This window comes from Rhinolophus hipposideros (assembly GCF_964194185.1).
Source record: "Rhinolophus hipposideros genome assembly, chromosome: 7".
In the NCBI taxonomy this organism is placed as follows: Eukaryota; Metazoa; Chordata; class Mammalia; order Chiroptera; family Rhinolophidae; genus Rhinolophus; species Rhinolophus hipposideros.
Window position 1 is genome coordinate 89,794,279 of NC_138053.1, and position 23,774 is coordinate 89,818,052.

At 41.9% G+C, this 23,774-nt stretch overlaps 1 protein-coding gene across 3 annotated transcripts in view; it reads left to right on the forward strand.

Moving 5' to 3' along the window:
* Positions 1–23,774, forward strand: part of LOC308499968 (unconventional myosin-X) — an 86,615-nt gene that overhangs the window by 9,961 nt on the left and 52,880 nt on the right. The window contains exons 7-12 of one of the 3 annotated variants that reach the window (XM_081053987.1): positions 27–93; positions 604–696; positions 1,132–1,200; positions 1,388–1,470; positions 3,622–3,730; positions 6,035–6,115. In XM_081053987.1, the coding sequence (XP_080910113.1) occupies positions 27–93; positions 604–696; positions 1,132–1,200; positions 1,388–1,470; positions 3,622–3,730; positions 6,035–6,115 (502 nt within the window). Of the gene's footprint in view, positions 1–26; positions 94–603; positions 697–1,131; positions 1,201–1,387; positions 1,471–3,621; positions 3,731–6,034; positions 6,116–14,657; positions 14,782–17,885; positions 17,981–23,774 lie in introns of those variants that run through there. The other 2 variants (XM_081053989.1, XM_081053990.1) reach the window with 2 other exon arrangements.

A 23,774-nucleotide genomic window follows, 5' to 3' on the forward strand; every position in this document is an offset into this window, starting at 1 on the left:
CCCAGCCCTTTTTCATCTTTCTACAGAGAAGGATTAGTGTGGGAAGATATTGACTGGATAGATAATGGAGAATGCCTGGACTTGATCGAGAAGGTAATATATTGTTGAAGGGCTGGTTCATATTGATGGGAACGAAATCGCTTGTGCGAACATGCCCATCTAAGATATGAATGTTTAGAACACAGCGGACCATTTAGAAACATAAATGTCGGTGTGCAAGGTTGAAGTTAAATACTTGGCTGCTTCAAAACTATTGTCTCACTGAACTCAGTAGTTCAGAATCAACATTGTACAAATCGGCTTCACCTGGATGAGAAGTCAGCCTGAAAAGCCTGGCCAAGTACCAAGAGTAGATGGGCCAATTAGAAAAGTTTTGTCCAAAAAATTACAGTGGGTTCAATTTTTTTGTTTAAATATTTATGTGGAATTTAAATTTACTGGATTCCCTTATAGTTTTGCTCTAAATTATTTCAATCGAAGAAATTACTGTGCCTTGTCTTTTTAACCACTTATTTGATAGAGAGGAGAGTGGAAAGGAGCTCTCAACTATTTTGAGGGATACATTCAGCTTTAAATTCATGCAACCTTTTTTCCCTCTTCTAGAAACTTGGCCTGCTAGCCCTTATCAATGAAGAAAGCCATTTTCCTCAAGCCACAGACAGCACCTTACTGGAGAAGTTACACAATCAACATGCTGTATGTCGAGACCTGCCAATTCTTAATTATGTCTGAATAGCAAATCTGTGCATTGAGATTACACATGAGATAGTTCAGGGCTTCTGGCCCCACTGTGAATCCCACATTAAAATTTTGTTTTCTCAACCCAGTGGAGCTGTTCTCTGATTGTTAGAACTAAATTAAAAGAAGCCAAAGGGATAGACTTGGGGTTCCTTGACAGAATATACTTATGTTTAGTTTATGAGGATAGCATTTAACATTTTTAGCCTGTTGTAATGACACAGACAAGAGGTCTGTGGTTTGATGAAGGACATCACATGCTGTGTACTGTAAACCTCTGATACCTGGTGGGTTTCAAAATTGTTTTCACCATTGTAGTTAGTTTTCTCTGGAAATCGATGGAAATCCGTAAGTGAAACGAGGCGTTTGTATGTGTTTTTGTTTTTTAATTAGAATAACCACTTTTACGTGAAGCCCAGAGTTGCTGTCAACAATTTTGGAGTGAAACACTATGCTGGAGAGGTAAGTGCTTAATTAAGGTTCTTGTTGCTCTTGGCCCATTTGGTGTTTAGAGAAATAGTCATTTCAGAAGGCAATCATAAAGCTATTGAAATGACATCATGGGGCTAGCTTTTAAAGGAGATGCTGATAACCTGAAATGATGCTTTCGATCAATTCTACCTTCTCTCGTTTCTTTTTTTAAAACCAGGTGCAATATGATGTCCGAGGCATCTTGGAGAAGAACAGAGACACCTTTAGAGACGACCTTCTCAACTTGCTGAGAGAAAGCCGGTAAGTTGCTCTCCTCCCCGAGATATCTTCAGCAAGCCAAGTAATGTCTGTACAGATGCTTTTAATTCACAAACATAGAAAACATTAATTTATTATCTTATTCCCTGGGCAACATGTCACTAATACAATAACCAAGGGTTATAAAATAATGCTAGTAGTGGTGACTTCCATTTCGTAAGGTACCAGAAGAACAGCAAATCCATGAGTTAGAAATCATTCTTAATCCTGCTATGCAGATGAGAAAGCTGAGACTTGGAGCAGTTAAGTGACTTGCCCAAGATCCCACAACTAGTTTTGATCTGGTCTGCTTGGCCCAGGAAACTAAATCTTAACCACTGTGATCTATGTTCTTCACAACAAGCTTAGAACTCTGTTAAATTGATTTCAGCCTTGGGTTTATAGAACCCCTGTGCCTCTCATTAGTGGGAAGCATGTCAAGAAAAATAAGCAGGTATTAATTCAGCTAAAATTATAAATATTGCACATTCATTTGTCCATGAATTGTAAATTCCCACCATTAAATCAATAGTTGATTAGTTCAGCTATTGGTATATGTTAAACCAAGAGGCTTTGTGAGAGAGAAAAGGGGGGAAAATAACCCTGTTTGAACTTTCAATACCTGTGTGAGACCCAGAGTGAACCTATAACAGAGACAAATTTGTAATATCTAAGGAAGGAAAGTAGCACAATTATTAAAAAGCGTAATGCTTTTAGGAATGTCAGTGCCCGGTGGCCACCCTGTCATTTAGATAGCTGTGAACTGCGGAGAAGGGAACCCATCTAAAGGGGCAGCTTAGAAGCTCAGAATTGGAAGTGGCAGATCTTGAAATGTGTTTTAACTCTCTTATCTGAAGATCCCCTATTTATAACATTGCCAACTGTTTTTATGTTTAGATGAACTTCCAGAACTGTAAAAATGGCAGTGTTTTAAAAACACCACAGCACGTTATGTGTCAGAGCAGTTTCTTAGCTACTAGATACATTGAAATAAAAGTAATCTTGATGTTAAATGGAAGCATTTTGTTGTATTGAAAAGATCACAGGCAGGGAGATCAGCAGGCGTTTGTGCGTTTGTGTGGGGCGCCTCTGTCATAATGTAAAGTGGTTTTGTGATTGCAGTAAAGAACTTTCTGTTTCAGCCCCAGGTTTCTCTCTGCAGACTGAGGGGCTTGCGCTGTTAGCTCACTCTGCTCTTTCACCTCTGACCTCTGTGACATTTTAATGGAACCAAAGCTTTTGTACAAAGTGCTCAAAGCACTGTTGGCAGACTTCAAAGAGTGAGCGTGAAATAGCACCCTAGAACAAAACTGCAAAAGGGCTGGGGCAAAGTGAGAAGTGACAGGGGAAATACTGACCCTGCTGGGAGGTGTGGATGCCCAGATGTTGTCCCCACCTTTCCTGGTCTCAATGAAACCTCAGACGTCCCACCCCCACCCCCAACTTCACAGCACATAACGTCTTCCCTGCAAGGAAGACAAAAAGAAGTTACTGAGAAGCCTTTTGTTTTACTATGAGTGGCAACGAATTCTATAGAACTTGTTAGTAATGGGAGCAGCCACCAACATCAGCCTCTCCCCTGTGCCAGGCACCATGCTCATCTTTTTGCCTACGTTTCCTCGTTTCATTCTCACCCCAGGATTACGAGATAAAGTTAAAAACGGCCCCCATTTTCCCGATGAAGACAAGCATCCCGCCCGAGTCACGCAGCCAGGAACTGGTGGAGGCGGGATTTGAACCCCAGTGCCTCTCACTTCAGAGTTAGCTCCTTTCCATCTGTTAACTGGTTGGATTTTGCAACACTGCGCTGTGCAAAGCACATAGCTCCCTTGCACAGGCAGAGAGATCAGGGCCGCAGTAGCTTGGGTGGCGCTCTGGAAAGCATGGCACTCCTAAGCAGCTTGTCCCTGGGGCACTTTCATCCTACTTCACTTCTGCAAGTCTCTAGTGCTTTGAAGGCAACCACATTTTTTTTTTTTTTTTCAGTACCTAAAGCTTTTTGGCAATGGTTGGCTTGAGATGTTTGAAAGCTGTCTTAGCTCTTCCAGGCCTCTGTGTGTTACTGTCAGTGGGAAAATGCATTATAATTACAGTAATCCAGCACCTAATAACTGGGTGTGTGCCCTCATGGCCCTCTGGTCTTTTCTTTCACAGATTCGACTTCATCTATGACCTCTTTGAACATGTTTCCAGCCGAAATAACCAGGATACCTTGAAATGTGGAAGCAAACATCGGCGGCCCACGGTCAGCTCCCAGTTCAAGGTTAGTCAGTCTACGCTGCTGGCTTTGAGGGGTCGGTCGTCACCGTGACCTAAAACTTGAAAATAGGAATTAGGGACAAGAGCTAGGTCTATGAGAGTCTTTTGTTTTTGTTTTTGTCTTCCATATATATCATCCTTTTAAAACAGACTGCTTTAGATAAAATATACTTTTTTTCTGAGTCAGATGAAAACATATACATCTTTTCTTGTTAATGATAAATCACTACTTAGTCTAAGCTTAGGAAATAGCAGTTCTTCTTAAGAAGGACTGTTGGGCCACGTGGGATCACACTGATTTATATTTAGATGATCATGTGACAATAGAGTATATTTCTTCCCATGTCTGGGTTTTCGTATTTTTCCTAGGTATGTTTACAGTATCGCAACTAGCAATAATAACCAAATGCATATTTACATTAGGTCAATGTCAGTTGCCTTGTCCAAATGTTCAGAATTCAGAGAAAATAACCAACATTGTCATCTTCATTTTAAATGTGGAAGGATTTCATGTAGTTTCAAGGAGAACATGATGACCATTTCCCTAACTTAATCCTAATCTGAAGGGAAATGAGTCAACAGACACTTAGTAAATGTGCTCTCTATGTATTATTTACTCACAGGTGGATACATTGGGCGGGGGTCTGTGTGAGGTCTGCTGTGCTGTGTGGCTGGGTAACATGATTACATGAAGAGCAGGTTTGGGCCAGATAGGTTGTGAGAATAACCGCTACCATTTGTTATAAATTTATTATGTGCCCCTCATTGGACTTATCACTTTATATACGTTATCTTATTGATTCCTCCCATAATCGTATAAGTACATGCTGTTGTCCCCATTTTACAGATGAGGTAACTGAGGTTTCAAAAACGGAAACCCATTCAGTCCCTCTGAAGACTGATGCTAGGATTTGAATTAAACCTGGGTCTGTCTGGTTCTAAAACCTATGTATGCTTTTAATCTTCCAGTGCAGTTTTCTTTTTTTTAGGGCAGTACTGTCTGGGGTTGTCTCGGAAGGCTTTATACATACTTGGGAATTAAACTGGACTAGGGATCAAGGAAATGGAAAAGAGTGGGTGGACCTTCCTGGTAGAGACAAGGGCAAGAGAAGGAAGTGAGACAGGAATCTGAGGCCTAGCCCTGGAGGATGTGAGTAGATGGGGGCTCGCTGACCAGACGCCTGGTATGAAGTTCGCTTGGTACCAGGGCCATATGAAGTTGAAGGGCCAGGACATTTTGTCATCTGTGAAAAAAACCTAAAGCTTTCTAAGCAGAGAAGTAATAGTCAACGTAGTGGATGTAGACCAACCAGTTTCTTCAGCAAAATTATGAGAAGAAAAAAGGAGACAGATGGAGGAGGGGAAACCAATGGATTAAAAGAAACTTAAAAGATGTATCAACCAATGACAAAATGTGAACCTTATTTCCATTCTGATTTCAAAGAACAAAGCATTTAAAAATAAGGAAATTTGTGACAGTTGCGTGTTTTAATATGCAACTTGAGACAGTTGCACTTTTTAATATTAGCATGAAGGAATTGATGTTAAATCTTTTTAGGATGATAATATGGATATGGTCACCTATATATGTTTTAAAGTGATTATCCTTTAATAATACATATTGAAATATTGAGGGATGAAATAATATGATGTCTGGGATTTTTCTTTTCTACAAGGGGTGGGGATAGTATTACTGAGACAGGGATCAGATGAAATAACATTAGCCATGAGCTGAAGCTGAGTAGTCATTACATGCTCGCTGCTTTGGTAAATGTTAAAAATTCTTCACAATAAAAAAAGAAAAAGCAGTATTACAGAAGATTGATCGGCCTGGTGATTTGAAGGTGAGAATGAGAGACTATGGCTCAAAGACCTGTGAAGTACTGGTGTAGACTATCATTTTGATGGAAATAATGAATTAGGAGGAAGAATTCCAATGGGAAAGTGCTTACTTCTCAGGTTTTCTATATGAAACATTGAAATATCCTAGGGTTGTTTTTTGCTGGTTAACAGAATGTTTTTGTTGTTATTGTTCTTTTGTTGTGTTTTTGTGTTTCTTAGCGGTACTATTTCAAGGAAATGACAGGTGAGTTCTGTATACTGTATTGTGAAATAATTTCAGTGACAATGAATTGTAATATTTTTGCTTTATTTTATATTAGAATGACATCATTAAAAACGAAAACTTATCATTCCTATGATTTATATATTTTTTTATTATTATTTCTGACAAGTGCCTAGGGTGCTGAGAAATTTAAAGAATGAGACTAAGAGACTAAATCAACATATCCTTTTTTCTTTCTAATAGGACTCGCTGCATTCCTTAATGGCAACGCTAAGCTCCTCTAATCCTTTCTTTGTTCGCTGTGTCAAGCCAAACTTGCAGAAGGTAAGATTGAGGACAGTACTAGCTGAGACCACGTCTTTTAGGAGACTGCCTCCTGGGTGGTTACTCACAGATTTGGTTTCTCCAGCGTCCTTTCATTTTAGATGGGTTGGCAGTGTATATGGCGTTATTATAACTTAACGTTACTAAATGGAAACATTCCTTTTGTCTCTTTGGGCCTGTTTGTCGGCTTTTGAATGATACCCTTACGCTTTGAAGAAATCCAGTTGAAAAGTTAACACTATGAAGCCTTCACGTTTTTTTTAAGCACTTGGTGTGAAATTCTTGGGCACGCTTCCATTTTCAAAGAAATTGTTGGTGTATTTTTTGCGGTTGGTATTTCGTTTGTTTTCTCTTGCTTCTTTTGTTAAACGTGATGAGTCTGTATTCTCGGTGGTAGTGCTGAATTTTATGGACTTGAATGTAGTGGTCAGAACTAATTTGAAAACTCCTGGAAGCTGGTCATCATGAGTTTTCAAGTCTAGGCTCCATTTTTTAATAGCACACCCTGATCAGAAACAGTGTGAGTTTTAAAAGGAAAAGCTATCTAAACAAAGAAAACTTGATATTAGATATATGTTCAGCTGCTGAGTCCAAGACTAAAATGGGCAACTTGCCTTACAGTGTTGTTAGAAAAGTTGAAATTATCTTGATTTGGCGAAGATCAGCTCTTAGTAATCCCCCCTGAAGAGAGGAAAGCCTCACAAGGCAGACATGTCAAGGGCCCCTCATATTGAAAAACTAGATGTCATCCTCATAAGAGCTAAAATAAGGAATCTGACCTGAACTGTTTCCCGTGAGACTTGTGTTATATTCTGATATCTTGGCTGAGGCTAGGTCTTTTTATATTGATTGCTAATTGTCTTTGACGTAATATGACAGTGATTCCTGATTTATGGTTTAAAGATGTTTATTTATGAGAACCACAATATTGAATTCTCGGTCTTCTAGGAAGGCACAACTACATGTTCATGAAGAATAACCTGTTCAGTTTGTTACCTTGCTGTGAGGTGTGATGATGACAATTTGGCACTTGTACGGCATAAAGTGGCCGAGTCTGGTCTCATATAGGAGACCTGTGATGACTTCATTTAATGTGCATCTGTTTTGGTAGTTAAAAAGTAACTCTCCATTTTTGAAATTGATATTACAGTGTTTTAGGTTATCACGAAAATATGGCAACGTAAACAATACATAGTTTTTTTGACATAATGTGGGAAATTAATAGTTAAGACATAACCATATACCATGTCAGCTGGTTTATATTCCATTTTATAACCCCAAAGGGCAGTATTTACAAGGCAGTATAAGTGGGCTTTGCGTTTGGGTGTACAGTCACAGGAGCTGTCTAACTTCTGTCAGTGTTTCTTTTCTCTTTTTACAACAGAGATAATAACACCATATTTCATCCCAAACACGCATGTTTTTTCCCAACTTAAGGCCTTGCATACTGGGATGGATTTACAGCTTTTGGTGAGCCGTAGTTTAAATGGCTCAGCTTTCTCAGCTGTATATCACATAATCATACAGTGTTCCGGCCATTGCCATCAAAGATTCAATGAAATGGGGGAGGGAACCTACTGTGCCAGCACTGTTACAAGGATAGAAATTTTAATTTGAAAAACTCGGCCCCGTGTGTGTTTATTTTCTTTCTCAGATGGAGTGGAGTTAGGTTTTTCTCCTTCAAACTGTAATAGCTTTTGAAATTAGGCTGACTTGAATTGAAAACTCTTTTTAGTAGCCTGAATAATGAAGAAATTACTCTCCTTTTGATGTTCACTTGTCCTTGCTGAGATTTGATTGTGCCTAATTGCGTTGGGTTTTGCATTTTAAAACAATGATGCGGCCCAACCTCATGTTTCCATTTGTGTTGGCGCAGAGCGCTTTTCCTCTCCCGACCTGGGGCAGACACTAATTCATAACATACCGAGAGATGGGCTGCAAAAACTTTGAAATGTCTCTGTAGCATTTGAAAGATACCCAACTAATAAAGGCACAGACACAAGAACTGACTTGTCTGAGACCTTAAGAGGTAGATGTGATTTTAAGTATGAAGATGCTAATTAGAATATGGAGATCTTAAACTATGACCCACTTAGCCTTCCACTGAGCACAATGGCATGTTACTGGTGACTGTGTTATATAATATGTACGTAAACAACCCTCATTTAGAGTTTCTTATGAATATTTTTTGTCCAAAGGTAGATGCTTCTGGAAATCTCACAGGGAAAATCTTGCTTTCTTTCATCCCAGAGATGGGGAATGTATATTTCCAGTGTGGAAGAACGAGGGCGACTGCCCTCACCTCCTTCCCTTCTCAAGTCAGTACATCAGGGAAGCTTGAGGCATGTATTCAAATATATGGGTATGTAGGTGTTTGTGCATTATTCAGGAACGTAGATCACGGGTCTTGGCAGACTCGACAGGTTTTTTTTTTTCCTTCTGGCAATTCTGTGACCAGAAAGGGATAAATAAGAACAGTGGCTAGAGAACTGGCCTTAGCAAAAGCGCAGTGGCTGCCTTTGTGCTGTTAGGAGCAGAGCCAACACCCCCAAGACGCCCACCTGGCCCCGCGGTGAGTGTGAGCGCACACGTGGCTCGTGGGCCCAAGGCTTGTAGGACAGGCTGCTTCCCCTCCTCGGTGAGTGAGTGACAGAATGGCCACTTGGGCCTCAGGCATCTTGAAATCCTTGGAGGGAGGGTTACGGTGTTTTTGTTATTTGGGGTTTTTGTGTTTTGCTTTGCAAAGCAGATACAAGCAGGGACCATATTACTGAAATGCTGGAACAACTAGAGTGACGTGTGGCCTTGGTTCTTTGTCATAGACAACTTGTAGCTAGCTAATCTTGGGTGGTTTTTGTAAAAGGTATTTCGCTGGCGTCATTGGGAAGTACCCCTGGCTCTAAGTGATGGAGCGAATGAGGAAAGCACACCTCTTCATCCAGCTCTTCAGGTGGCACTCAAGGATATAATCCTCTACTCGGCTTAGCATTTTCAGTTTACCAAGGGCAGACTTCTCCATTAGCCAATTTTTACTTGGTGATGTGGCCTGTTAGCTTTTTCTCTCTTATATTTGCTTAGGCAACAGTAATTTCTGGCCCGAAGTGTCCTAACCAAGGCCAGGAGGTTTCTGTCTAAAAGGAAACCTCCTTTGCCTCCTCAGAATTTCTCCGCAAGGGTGTTCCACAGCGTATAAGGTCTCCCTTCCCTCCTTGCCTGTCACTTTAACAAAAAAGTTCTAGTCTGAAAAGACTGTCATTAGCATCCCTCAAAAAAACCCAGAGGAGGTGCTGGACAGAATTCAAGAAGGGAACAGACCGATAAATACCAGGGAAACCTTCTCAGCGTGAGAACTGGTTGTCTGTAGCTCCCCAACGAGGCAGGGCCCGTTTCCTGCAGAAGCAATCAGGGCTGTGACGTGGAGCTTCACTGACTGGCTCTCGTTGTTCCTTCTGAACAGCACTCAGGTTCTAGAGGGAAACATCCTTGATTCCAGCAATGTCATCTCCAGATTTGTAACCTGACGTATATCCTCAAAGACTTTGTCAGGTCTTCTCCAAAAAGGCAGGCCTTGAGTCACCTGGCACTCCCCCAGGTGTGGGGGCTGGTGGAGGAAGGCTTCCAGCAGAGGGGGCTGTGTGGAGTGAAGTTTATTTAAGAAAAGGGGGGAAGAGAGAGATGGCCCACACTGAGGGGAAGCTGGAGACTAGGCCGCAGAAGAGGGAAACTGTGAGGTCTGTGAGAGTGGCCTGCAGTCATATTTGCTGAAAAATGGACTATCAAGCAGGAAAACAAAGCTGGAGGCATAAGTTTGGTCCTTGTCTTGAAACACTGTTTCCGCGTGACAGGAGGACACATCTGCCATCTCACACGGAAACTTCAGAGGATGCCCATGCTTTGCCCATCAGTGAATCCCCATGACCTGTATCCCTCTCTTTCACGCCACTGTTTCTATCAAACCAGGTCGCTTATTTGGACACCACCCTAGACGGCCCGCGACCACACATGAAGTGAGACCGCTGTGGAGGCCTTATGGAAACAGGAGCCTTTTGTTTCCAGAGGCATTATGGTTTGATGACTGAACTAATGAATCGTGCACATTTAATCCTCAGGATTTGTACTTGCCACTTTAACAAAAGTGTGATCCAGGAGTTGCCTGCTGTTGTTTTTGTAGGTTTTATTATTATTATTTTTTTTTACTTTTTTATCTTAAACAAAGACCAAAAAGTTCTGGTGATAATGTGGCACTTTAACTACCTTGAATGGTTGTCCAGTTTTATCCTTCCTGTATTGTTTTCTCTTTTTATGCATCTTATGTCTCATTAGCCTTACTGCACTTTATTCCAGCAGCCTTTTACATTTCTTTTCAGGTTTTGGTTTCTCTACCCTTATCCTTTTATCTGAATAAACTGTTCCATAAATATAGAAGGCCTGGACCAGCACCACTTTGCAGGCTGTGCCTGGTGCTTCTTCGCACCCTGCCGTGTGGCTCAGTGTCCAGGCTGTTGTGTGCGCAGTACATGTTGGGCCGAATTGTTCATAAAAGGATGTTGGAGAGATGCTCATGGTATATGAGTGTGTAACTTTGCCAAAGATAAACTCTCATGTGCTGTCTTTAGTTCTTATTGCCACAGGTTCCATTCTCATTAATTTATTTTATTTTTCGCATGTTTTTTGCTTCTGGGTTCTCTCTCATCTGTGTCGTTGGAAGTTACGCTGGGGATATTCCAATAGGTCAGTATTAGGGGATGTCCTTAATATGAGCCAGTCTTTCTGTGTTAGCACATTGCTTCTCCCTGTCCACCTCTCGCAGCTGGCCCCTTCTCGGATGTAGCCCCTCCTAGGATTCAAGGCCCTTTTGGAACAGCCAAGCACAGCACCAGAGGCTCATTCACAAACACTTCTTCAAGTTGGGGCCCGCACTTCATACTCCTTCAGCTATCTAAATGGGGGTCTCCCAGGGCATTTGTTACCTGCCATGATTGGGCAAAAAAGTCTGGATGTGTGAACCTGTCAAACTACAAGGGTTTAAACTGAAAGGTTAAACACTGGATTTTAGCATTTTGATTGAACTTTCTGGAAGGTTACATTTTTCGGTTCAAGCATTGTCTATTACCGTATTTTATTGAATCTGAGACTTCCATGACTGTAAAATGCACGATTATTTACATATCACTGTGGAAGCAAAAACTCTGCCTGCTGAACGAGGTCAGGATGCTGTCTTACTGCTCAGCTCCTGGTTGTGGCTTTGCACAAAGTAGGAAAGGGAGGTGCGGGACGAGGGCTGCGGGGGATGGGGGTGGGGTGGGGGGGGACATTTCCCTTTCCCTTCTCAGGTTCTTTTGGCTGGCCAAATGATCAAATCAACAGGAGGCAGATTGACAGGAGAAAATCAAATTTAATCTCGTGCTCACGGGAACCCCACATGCATGAGAGAATCAGAGACTCCACATGTGTGAAAGGTTCTGAGATAGAAAGGGGGTTGTGGTATCTGAGTTATCCTGAGCTCAGGATGAGGTAAAGTGCCTTGGGGGCTTTGAAGAGCTCTTGAAGGATGGTAAGAAGATCAGAGGTTTAGTAAATAAAAGTTGGCCCTGCTCTATAGATAGGTCTGAAGAAATCATCTCTACTGATTTCTATGGGCAAGGCCTCTAATTCAAGTTCCTCTAGATGGGTAAAAGGAGGGACAGAAGTTTCTCTTGAGCCTGAAGCTAAAACTGCCTTCAGCTCAAAGTAATCCGCACACCCTTGAGGCACATCATGGGATGGCTAGTTCTGAACCCCCACAGAGGTCTTTCCACCACCGCAAATATTTGTTTGACTAATAACACAGTTTAGACTTTGCCATTCTGTTTCCAGGCCTTTCTGCAGATAAAATAACTTTCCAGTTTCACGGATGAATTTGTAATGTAATATTTTGACTACATTTAAAGGAGGCCTGGATTCAGTGCGAATAATTCCAAAAGTGCCTAGACTTTGCTAAGATGGAATGAAAGGCTGTGACCAAATTCACACGCGTGCAGGTGTTGAAAAGTACCTACGTCAGGATGGCTGATGGGATGTCAGCGAGTCATAGATGCGTTTGGGCAGGTCAAGATGGGAACATACTTGCATTAAGAAATGATGAGATATGATCTGTTTATCCTCTTTAAATATGACACAGAAGAAGCGGCCTCTTCCTAAATAACCACCAGGCACAGAGAATTGACTCTTTTCTTATACCTAAAAGCAGCCTGTTGTGATTTTTTAAAAATTCCCCTCCACCCTCCAGATTTTTTTTTTTAAGCCCTTACTATTTATGGAAAGGTCTTTCTGGTACTGGAGGAAAAATCTGCATTTCTGCATCTTACCTTCAGATTTTCATCTGGTCACGTAAGAGTAAAGTGAAATGTCAGAAGAGTAGAGTGCAATGTCGGATACATATTCATTCCTAAGAGTGTGTCAGATATTTTTAATCTCTTCATAAGTATACCTTGCCCTGCTCTAATAAACGGTCTCCTGAACGTAGCTTCATCTCTGATTTTCCCCGCAGACCTCAGCACATGATGGTACAGTATCTCAGGCTCTTGCTGGCGCAAAGGTTTTGTAGAGCCTTGCTGGCCTTAGTACTGTGACTTGGGTATTTTATCTGTTCCTTCTTCTGCAACTGTTTTCCCATGCCCACCCCCCTGCCCCCAAGCCCTGTCCCTCCATACACTGTCGGGGTTACCTGCCAAAACTGGTCACTAGGTCATTCACTCTTGCTCCAGACTGAGGACATAGGTGGCTCTGCTCCATGCCTGCCAAGGCCCACGCGGTGTGAGGAGGAGCCCTGGGTCTAGCAGGTTACGATGCACTGCGCTCCTGTGAGTGTGGGAAGGGCCCCCGCAGAGCCGCACAGGTGCAGGGGCCCATAAAGCAGTGGGATGAGATAGAAATAGATCAAAGGTGTGCGCCTGAGTTTCTGTCCGGCCTCTTGTCACTAAGCAGTTGGGTGGCCTTGGGACTGTTTTCCTTGTCTCTCAAGTGTATATAATGGCAATGTCTGCTTAGCACAGTAGTGGACAGATTCGGTGACGTGACGTGGGCATGTAGCAGCTGCAGTTGGCAGTGTGAAATAATTCATACTCGCGTTCTCTGTTTGAATATGGAGAATATGCTCCAGTCTTACAGCTCACGGCAGCCTCACAGGTGTAACCTTCAATGTAAGCTGAATCACAGGAAAATCTTTCTAAGACCATTGCCAGATCTGTTCCTCTTTGGGTTAAGTTTTAAGTCACATACGTTTGACAGATTGTTGTAATTAGCTTCTTTAAAAAAAATTCCTTTCATCCTTGACATATGAGATGAACATTTTTATTTCAGTTTTTTAAAAATAGACTTTATTTTTTGGAACATTTTTAAGTTTACAGAAAATCTGAAGGTATAATAGAGTTCCTGTGTTACTCTCCCCTTTAGCACGCACACACACGCTCACTCACTCTCTTTCCCCTATTATTAACATCTTGCAACAAATGTGGTTCATTTGTTTTTATTAGTGAATCAGTATTAAAGCACAAAGGTAACATTCAGCTTCCCTGTGTCGAATGGTTCTTTGGGTTTTGAGAAATGCACACCGTGACATGTCAAATGCACAATGTTTATACTCTGTACACAATGCGATGAATATTTTTTTCAAGTAACAGTTTTATAAGAATAGGATAGTTTCTGATTGCCTGGCCAAACAGGAAACATTGAGATTGAAGCTTTAGTGCACACAATAAAAAGTGAATGATAAGTGTCCGACTTCCTCGAAGAGACTTACTGGAAAAGTGGGGAGGGCATATGCCTCAGGAATATGTGGATTACCAGCCCCTTCGACTCCTCCCTCCATTCAGTTAGTCTGACAGCCTTTTGAGATGGTCCCATTTCCTCTACTTACTTCCTAGAAAATGCCCCCTTGGCAATCCGTCACCTTCCATAATTCTCCTGCCTTTCTGCCCTCCATTCATGTTGCCTGTGCTCCTGTAACTGGCAACAACCGTAGGCAGCGCCTTTGACTTTTGAAAATATCCCATGTATGTATCTGACAACCTGTAAAAAGGCAGCTTTACCTTTTCAGGAAATTTTAGTAAAGGAAGCATTAAAGCTACTATTCTTCTCCCTAAAGAAAACAATGCCACTCAACCCCTCAGTAGTCCCCTGAATCCTGTTTACCAAGTTGTCATGGCAACTGCTCAGTGGCGGTATGTAAAGACCAGGATAAATAGCCATAAATGAAGCTCTGCTCAAGTGAAGAGTGTTGTTCTCAGGGTAGACTTTCCGACGTCACAACTTGCTTGGTTTTGTCCCGGGCATTTTTTTTTATTTTTTTTGAAATAATAATAAGTCATCTCTTCAAATCAAGAGTCTTTGGGCTTTCAAATGTCTTTGCACATTTGTTTGTGCCTGGGAGGCGGTTGTTTTGCTCTCAAGTCAAAAGGATCTTCAGCTGCTATCCCGCCGGCCTCGCCAGGCTGGACTTCCTTTCAGTAGAATCAGGAATGAATTAAGCAAGCAGAGCCCAGGACAACACATAAAAGACTGGGAACAGCAGCCAGCCGAAGAAAGCCCGTTTTTGTATCTGTGGGTTTAGGTGCTCCTAGGCCAGACTGCTAAAGATGCAACCATTTGCACTGGACAGAAACTGAAGGGGGGACAAGAAACCCAAGGTAGGGGTTTTTCTCTTATTTACACTGCTTTAAAGTTATATGTACCTTGCAATGATCGTGGTAGTGTAAAATTTTGCACAGGAATGTTTTAAGCCCCTGAGGGAACAGGTTTTGCGGTCTCTCTGAGCACCAGAAGTGTTTAGTTTCTAAGGGTAAGTGCTGGTTTTCATTGCATGTACTACAAGTTTGAACTACTAATGCTTTATAGAAATGAAGGCCATAATGCATTTACCAGATAAGGCATTGATCATGCAATGTTTTTGGGAGGGAATTCACCTCTTACAGGAAAAAGCATTTTGAATGTTAGATTGCAGAGGAAATCGTGAGTGGTGCTTTCTTTTGTTTGAATTTGTTATTCCAAACAACTTTTTTTTTCAAGTTGATACACTCTAGTCATGCAGCTTTTCCTAGCCTTGTGCTTTGTATGATTCTTTAAAGAAATCTTTAGAATAACCATCTCTGTTTAAATTGTATTATATAAACCGGTTTCTGCACAAGTAAGGGGAAGTTACTGGAGCTGAGTGGTCACCTGTTGAATATTATGTGCTTGTTTCACACAAGCTCACACACACTGGAATTTTGCAATTGGCCTGGAGAAACCTGATAAAGCAGATTTCGTTGAGATTCTTTTATTCCCTGAAGTGGATGTCCCCAAAGAAAAGAAAGAACATAATAAAGGGAGACTGAAATGCTAATCTCTTCCTCTACCAGACAAATGAATGTGTTCAATTTCTATTCAGTTGCTAAAAGTGCCTTTTAAGGGAGTAACTGTTTTAAATGTGAAGGTGGTCTTTCATATTAAATTGAGTTACGTTTTAAAAGAAATGAATAATAATGTGTCTGCTCCTTAGCTAAAGCGGCTTTCACTGAGGCTATTCCTAGTGCCAAGGAAAAAGTTGATGTTAGAATGCTTTATTTTTACCATCAGTTTTTTTAAATCTTGAGGGTGATCGATCTGACATAAAATTAATTACCATAAGAGAAAGGCAGTGCGTAAGTCATCTAGGAGAAAATAGCACATACTTCTGCCTCTGTTTTCTCGCATTTCTGTGTTTATCGAATCCCCAGTTCCCTAATCCCATTGCTATTTGCAAGAAGGCTTGAGCAACGGAATAAATCCACTCTCTCTGGTGAGGACCTTCGCATGTTAAAGAGCACACACGTTCAAGGAGACGGCGCTTAGGGACACCACTTCCACCTGTCCTGCGTGCTTCCCACTTGGGAGGTGCCAACTGGCAAAATGGGGAGAACCTGTTCCCCTGTGTCCGCCGTGACGATCGCCGCGACCTCCTCACTGCAGCCCTCCCTCCGGCTATGCCTTTTTCCTTTGGCTGCCCCTGGGCCTTGTGAATGATGCCTGATTAGAATCCCAGCCCAATTGGGCGGTCTTTTGCATACTGCGACTTGTTCTCTAGTATAAGTGGCCCCCCGTTAGCATTTTCACAGGCAGCCCCCTTGACACCTTAAGGTGCGATTTCTTTGTGATTTTATTCTAGAACTCAACACTGCTCACCCAGCAGCTTTACAAAGGTCAGATTCCAAAAGCTGTGGTTCCCCTCAATGACTCTGGGACAAAGGGCTGGGGTTTGAGATTAGAGACCAGAGGGTACAACCAGGGTAGAATGTGGAGCTAAGCTGGGGCTTAGAGTGCAACCCTCCCTGGATCTTCTCATAGCCTCAGAGAAGGCCCTCCCCTACCCTCCTGTCTGCTCAGCATTTCACTGTGTTGGCCTGTGACCCTGCCGGAGTTCCCCTGTTCCTTCCTCTGGCCAGCTCTTTCCCTGATACTCAGAAATACTACTACAACAAATAGTGACAATACTAAAAACACCACTGCAAGACTTACTGGGTTTTGCCTCCATCCCTCCCGAATCAAAAGGCAGTCCTTATTGATTATAAAATATGTGGAAAATAGGCAAAATATCAAAAACCTTAAAATTACAATTAGCCATAATTTCACCACCCAGAGATAATCCTATTTACATTGTGTTATATATATGCTTTTTTCCCCTCTTTAAATTTGGGTCATAGTCTATCTTAATTTTTGTAACTTAACTTTTTTAAAACTTTATCCTCAGATGTTTCTGTGCTTTTTTTCATGACAGTAGAATTCTGCCAGTAACTATGCTTTACGTCAAATTTCTATTATTGGATTATTTTATTTGTTGTTGTAAATAGTGCTTCTATATTTTCCATGTGTATAAATACCTGCACATTCAAGACTGTTAAGATAAATTCTCAGAAGTTTATTTGCTAAATCGGAGCATGCATTGTTATGACTTTGATGTATACATATACAGATGGCCAAACTGCTTTTCATTGAGACCAACAACAGACAGGAAACATTTTTGCAACATGTGTAACAGTGAATTTATAACCTTAATAAATAAAGAGCCTTTACAAATCAATAAGAAAATAACCAATGTTTTAGTAGGAAAATGAGTAAAGCACACGAATGAGAAATTTCCAAATGGTGAAAGACACATGGAAAATAACCTGACAACTTCAATGTATAATCAAAGAAACAAAACTTGAATTAGTGGGATAACGTTGCCATTGTGCAGACTGAATGAGTTGTTTGGTTTTGTGTTGCTTTTTAATAGGACTTCCCAGGGTCTGTGAATATTTGAAGAAACCACCACTAATGTATTCTGCTGCTGGGAGTTTAAATTTTCTCAGCTTTTCTGAGAGAGAACCTCATTCTGTCTGCTTGATGTAACTTTTCCTTGCCTACCTGGGACCGTCTTCCATCAAATTTTTCTCTCTGGTGCTGTCAAGAGTTCCTTCTACCAGGATTCCATCTCCTTGCTTACACTCTCTTTGTATTAAGTATAGCTGAATGTTTTAATACAATATATGGAGGGGATGGGAGTAAATAAGACTCTCCTTTGGGCAGTCTTCTTTTCACTAAACATTTCTAAAAAGTGATGCTATACCATCAAAACTGCCCTTGACTCTTATGCTGAGAGCTTCCAGGTACAGTTTTCTCTGCGGGGCCCTCTGATCCCCACCCCCCTCCTCCAGGCCCGTGACACAACCAGACCCCGCCTCCTTCCGGCACCTCTCTGCCCAGCTTCTCTCCCTCCCTCTCCTGCTCTTGACTGGTTCCCTGGGTGGAGGCATGGCCTCAGGTTCTTCCCTCACCTCCTCACCTGTCCCCTTCCTACAGGAATGCTCACTTCTTCCACTCCCAGCCTAGGTGAGTACCGTTCCACTGTGTTCTTCCAGCCCCAAAGCTGCCTCTAAGCTTTGGCCTCATAGTCTAATTCTGTAACCGAGTTTATTTCTAGTTCTCTCAAGTTTTCCTTTCATGCTGGTTACATCTCCTGGCCAGCATTTCAAGTGCAAATGTCTCCATAGTTAAATTTCACGTTTTCCCCTCCGTCCTCCTTATTTGACCGTTTTATTATTGATTAGGTCACAGAGTGTCTCAGCTGTGGCATCAGTGTCATTTGGGACGGGACGATTCTTGGCTGTGGAGCACTGGCCTGTGCATTGCAGGACATGGAGCAGCCTCATGCCCGTAACAGGCGTCCCCAATATCCAGACACGGCCAGACATGACCCAGGGGACAAAATTGCCCTTTGTTGAAAATCACTGAGTTAAGGTGTCAGTACTGGTTATTTGTTGGTTTTTATCCTTATTTTTCTTTTGCTCTCAGTAAAAATGACATCTCTGTACAATTTAATTTTTATTATAGCGCTCGTGTGGCTTTGAATCTTGTTTTACTATTGAATATATGGTGAAAATAGACAATTGTATGACATTTAACAGATATATTGAGTCATTAAGTTAAACATTATTGGTTCCTTTCCTCTTAAGCAGTATTAGAAATTTTTTGTTGGCGTGGGGGTTGGGGCTGGGCGCCCTTACCATCAGTGTCTGTCTTGCAGGATTACGTAATTGCTCTGTGCTATCCACTTTCTCAAATGAATGGTTGTCCTAGTTTCAGCCACTCTGAAAGGGTAAAACCACCCATTAATGTGTGCCAGATGCTTCATTTGTCAGTATTTCACTTAAAAGGGAATACTGTTTAGCTTTGGGATTACACTGTGATAGGCTCAAAGTTTGCCTTTATGAAACGAGAGAAAAGTGTCCCTGGGAAAAATTCTGTGGCATCTCCCCCCTCCTCTGCTGGTTTAGCATAGTGAACTAGCAAACAAATGTTGTAGAGACTATTTAGTGAAGCTTTTTAAAGTCTCTTTAGGTATACAAGAAAATGAAGTTTGAATATGCATAGCAAATTTGGATCACTGATTTTTCAGCTTTGAGCCGATAAACCAAGGACAAGGGTTTAAATATGAAATCTTTCAAGCATACCTTGTTATTGTTTTCAGTGGGACAGTTTAAGGTTATTACAATCCATAAGTATAGGACTAAGGCACATTTTGCTGACCCGAATAAATAAATCCCACAAAATTATTAGAGCCAAACATAAAGCATCTTTAATATGTTAATGGTGGCTTGAGAAAGGGCAGCTGGAAAGTTGGCCTGGCTCCTTTTCTTTTCAGCTTCTTTGTTTGTTTGTTTGTTTGTTTGTTTCGGTATTAACTCTGAAACATTGGCCTGTATATTTGATTCATTGACTTCATGACATCAGTTCCCGCAAGGCTTGGACTATTCAGTTTGTATTGGACCACACAGTTGCAGCTCTTAGAGCTTTTTAATTGGAGGTGCCCTTGCAAGTTAGGGAAATGAGGTCCTGTGTGGAGGTGGGCGGGCAGGTTGAACCTGGTCAGGATGTCAGTCACTTGATTTGGATTTCTAGGATTCTGGACACAGCCTGTTATTAGGTACCAGGTACCTAATAAGAAGTTATTAGGGCCAGGTACCCTGTTTCCCCCAAAATAGACCTAGCCGGACCGTCAGCTCTAATGCACCTTTTGGAGCAAAAATAAGACCGGGTCTTACATTAATTTCTGCTCCAAAAGACGCATTAGAGCTGACGGTCCAGCTAGGTCTTATTTTTGGGGAAACACGGTATCAGGTGCAGGAAGGCTCAAGAAACTGCAAAACTCCATGTAACTGACCATCTCTAGACCAGCCATTACTTGTAACTTCCTTACATCAGCAAACAGGCCACTTCTACTCAGGAGCTCCCGAGTCTGCTGCGGGCATTTCCTGGTTTACACAAACTTGGGGCTCTGCCAGTGTCGACCGAGTTAAAGCCTTACCCTTCTCAAGCTCTGTTAAATAAAAAAAAAAGGACTACAATACAATTGCCACTTGTTCTCCATTGCTCACCTTGCCTGCTCATGGCACATCCACTCTCCTTGTTACAACATGTTGATTTAAAGTATTTAAATGATTGAGAGGGCGGTTTGGGAATATTTGAAGGGCCTTTAGCAACTGGCCTGGGTGCATAGGCTTTTTTGTTCCTTGTTCAGGTCGTTTTGGTAAACATGCCTAAGACACAGATTGTACTCTGTTGGGTGCTGTGGGGACTGTGAAAGGCTAAGGACGCAGCCTAGAACTAGAAGGGCACTGATGTGTATAGGTATGAACGCATCGACCCTTGTATGCTGAATATTAGCAGTATTGGGTGGGCGTAGAAATCTAGGAAGGAGTGAGGAGATGACCAGATCATGTCTGACTCCTTTCTGTTTCTGTCCATACATCACTGACCCGCCAGAACATTGATGGGCCGGGGTGGGGGGGCACGCGGACATGGGGCAAGGATGTTTTAGAGTGTTCACCAACGTTTTAAACAATACTGATCCCAGGTGGCCTGGTCTCATGATTTCATTGCCTCGATCACAGAATTTAAACTAATTCAACACTCATCCCGCCCAGCCCAGTGATGCTGTAGCAGTCATTTAACTTGGACCTGTTTTTCTACATAGTCTGGGGCTAATGGTCTAAGGCTTTCATAGTTCGCAGAGAACAGGCTGATTCTGTGGCTATTTGCTAGTGAATAAGCCAATGTGTGCTTTAGGCAACATGTGGTTAACAGGATGATAAAAACAGGTCTAGGTTAAAATGATGGATGGAGCTGTACTGGAAGGCGGTGTATCATGGTTGACTGGGTGAAGTTTTACAGGAAATGCTGTATTCGCCGCCTTTTCACCAGCCACAGGCCTGTCTATCATTGGTCTATCGTTTAAGTACTGAGTTTTCTCATCCATAGCATGAGGACAGAACTCACCCATCTTTAGGGTGGTTTACAAGGATTGACTATGTATAAAACTCTTAGTTCAGACTCGGGCACACAGTGGCCACTGTTGGTCGTGGAGGCTAAAAAATAATAATTATCATATTTGTCATTTTGGAAAGAGGCAACGTTTGTGTCATGGTAGAGACCACTGATGCTAATTGTGTAGCTGTCCCAGCCGGAGGAAAAAAAATAAAGTTTGTTTCCTCTTATGGTTTGTAATTTGCACTTATGGCAGACTGAACTCGGTACCACATCCTCAAATAGAATTTATGAAGGATGTAACGTTCATTTTAGGGTTCGTGTAGAGAAAGACAAGTTCATGGGAAAATTATTATCAGAACCCTGAAACTATGCCTTAAATCCAAGAACGGGGTATGTGGTAAATGTTAGATAAAGTCAATTGGGTCACTAAAGGATGTGGATGAAACATGGTATTCTAAGGGAAAAGAGCCATATATGTGTGATACTATGTTTCCTGTTTTCCTGTGTCTTGGACTGGCGAGCGTGTTTGTTCTCTCTCTATATAACATCATTTTTATTTTACTTTTTACCATTTGCTTTGTCAGTTGCACTAGTCTTCAACTTAAAACTCTTCCTGTCATACTAATTCTCAGGCATCCGTGTCATAAAGAAAAGTGCCAGGTTGCAGATGAACAGGCGGGGCATGTCGCACGTTGGCACCTTCCTCCACGGTGGGGGCAAAGTGGACAGGCGGATTCGAGCAGCTTGGCTCACGCAGCTCAGAAGCCTGGCCGCACGGTCTGGCTGCTGGGATGCTGAGCGCCTGCCTGAACGAGCCCTGTCGAGGCCCTGGGATGGGAATAACCTGGCCTTTGAGCATTGCGTGACCTCCCGTTTCCTAGCAACTCCCAAGGGCTCAGCGAATATGTTGTGTTCCTAATTTATACTTAACAGATATTGGCTGTGTCTCAGGCTGGCTAATTTCCCAGTATGACGCGCCGTTCACGGACAAGCCAGAGGAAGGAGTCCCAAGACGCTGCATTCACCAACACCTGCTTTCCACCAGGCTTTTGTTTTCCTTCTGGAAAGTAGTGTTCACCAAGGACTTGCCAATCTCAAGGCAGGCCTCATGGAACAGTTTTCAAATAAAATTATTCATTTGATTTTTTTTCCTGATATTCCCAATTTATGGTCACAAATATTTGTAAATCAGCTGCATCTATTATCAAAGAGGTGGTTCTTTCCTTGGCTTTGTTTGTTTGTTTGTTTGTTTAAGCAAATGGGAGTGGTCACTTCGTCTCAGTTTCTTCCTGTACACATGGGGTGATGGGGTGCCATCGTTTCTCAGGTCCTTTCTGCTGTCAACTAACATGAATCCGGTGAACTCCTATTCTTTGTTTCTTTTTTATTTTATTTTATTTTAATTTATTTTATTTTATTGGGGACTATTGGGAAACTGTGTTTCTCCAGGGCCCATTAGCTCCAGGTCCAGTTGCCGTTTTCAGTCTTTAGTTGCAGGGAGCGCAGCCCACCATCCCATGTGGGACTCTAACCAACAACCCTGTGGTTCAAGGCCAACGTACTAACCAACTGAGCCATCTGGCCACCCTTCCTACTCTTTCTAATAATTGACATCTCCGGGTTTGGGCTCAGATTTATCTGAGTTGCTATTTTTATGTCCACACTTTTCATATCCGTTCAAGCTCCTCTTTCCTAATTTTTGGCCTTTTACTTATTTGTCTGTGAGGACCATTGTTTTCCTCTGTATTCCAACTTAATTTTTTTTTTTTTTTTTAAACTAAGGGTGGTAAATGAGCTCCATCTTCCAGTGGATGGGAAGATTTTTTTGTCTCCCAGGTTCAAACGCCTTAAAGAAAGAAACCACACGAGTTATCCCGATGGTATCTGTAAATTGATTTATGCTGCCATGGCGGCATGTCTTAGTACTTATTGGAGTCGTAGTATAAAAAGTATAACTGGCCAAGAATTCCAGATCTCAGTTTGACAACTTTTCTTGGCTGTGGACAGTGAAGAATGTTTGGACATGCATTTCTCTTATTTTCTTCGTCCCCCTGCTTTTCATTTTCTACCTCAGCATTCTTATCCCTTGACATACCTTGGTGATTGTCTAAGTGACTCGGTAAGTTCCACAGCTGTGCTAGTGTTTCAATGGCTGACGTGAGCCTCCTTGCCAACATCTACAGAGAGAAACAGCTGCCGTCCTCATTTGTATTTCTCAGCATATTTCAGAGCGAGTCTGAATAAAGGGGACTCTGACCTCTTCAGTGTGTGGGACAGAGAAACACAAATATAACAATGATGAAGAGAGCGAGAATGGGGTTTAGTTTAGCAAGATAACCAGGGTTTAATTACGTTCATTAGATAAAATGGCAAGAGATTTATCCCCAAGAGGGAGGCAGCTCTGTGAGGATTGCCAGATGGGGTTTATGCCAAGGGTTAGACCTTCTCTTGTCTTTCCCTGGGCTTTTGGTTTGATTTGGAACTAATCTTCAGTCCCTTCCTCCTTTATCCCTTTCTCCCTCCATCCCTTTCTGCCTCCCTTTCCCTGCCCCCTGTTTCTCTGTGTGTGTGTTTTTTTTTTAATCTTTCAACACATATTAATTGACTCTCAGGGTTGATTTTTTTTTTTTTAAGTATCTCTTAAACTACACCCGTATTTTAAATTTATATGACCTATTCAAAATGCAAATCTGTCTCCCCAACCCAGCTTCTCATCCTTCCATTGTTCTTCCTCTCTTAGCAGCGTTGGTGTGAACTTGTTCCTTTTCACCACACAGACCTCTCCGTCCCTTAGTTTCTCTTGGTCTCCCTATGAACCCTTTTCGGAATTTCATTATTTTTTGGCCTCAGTTGGATT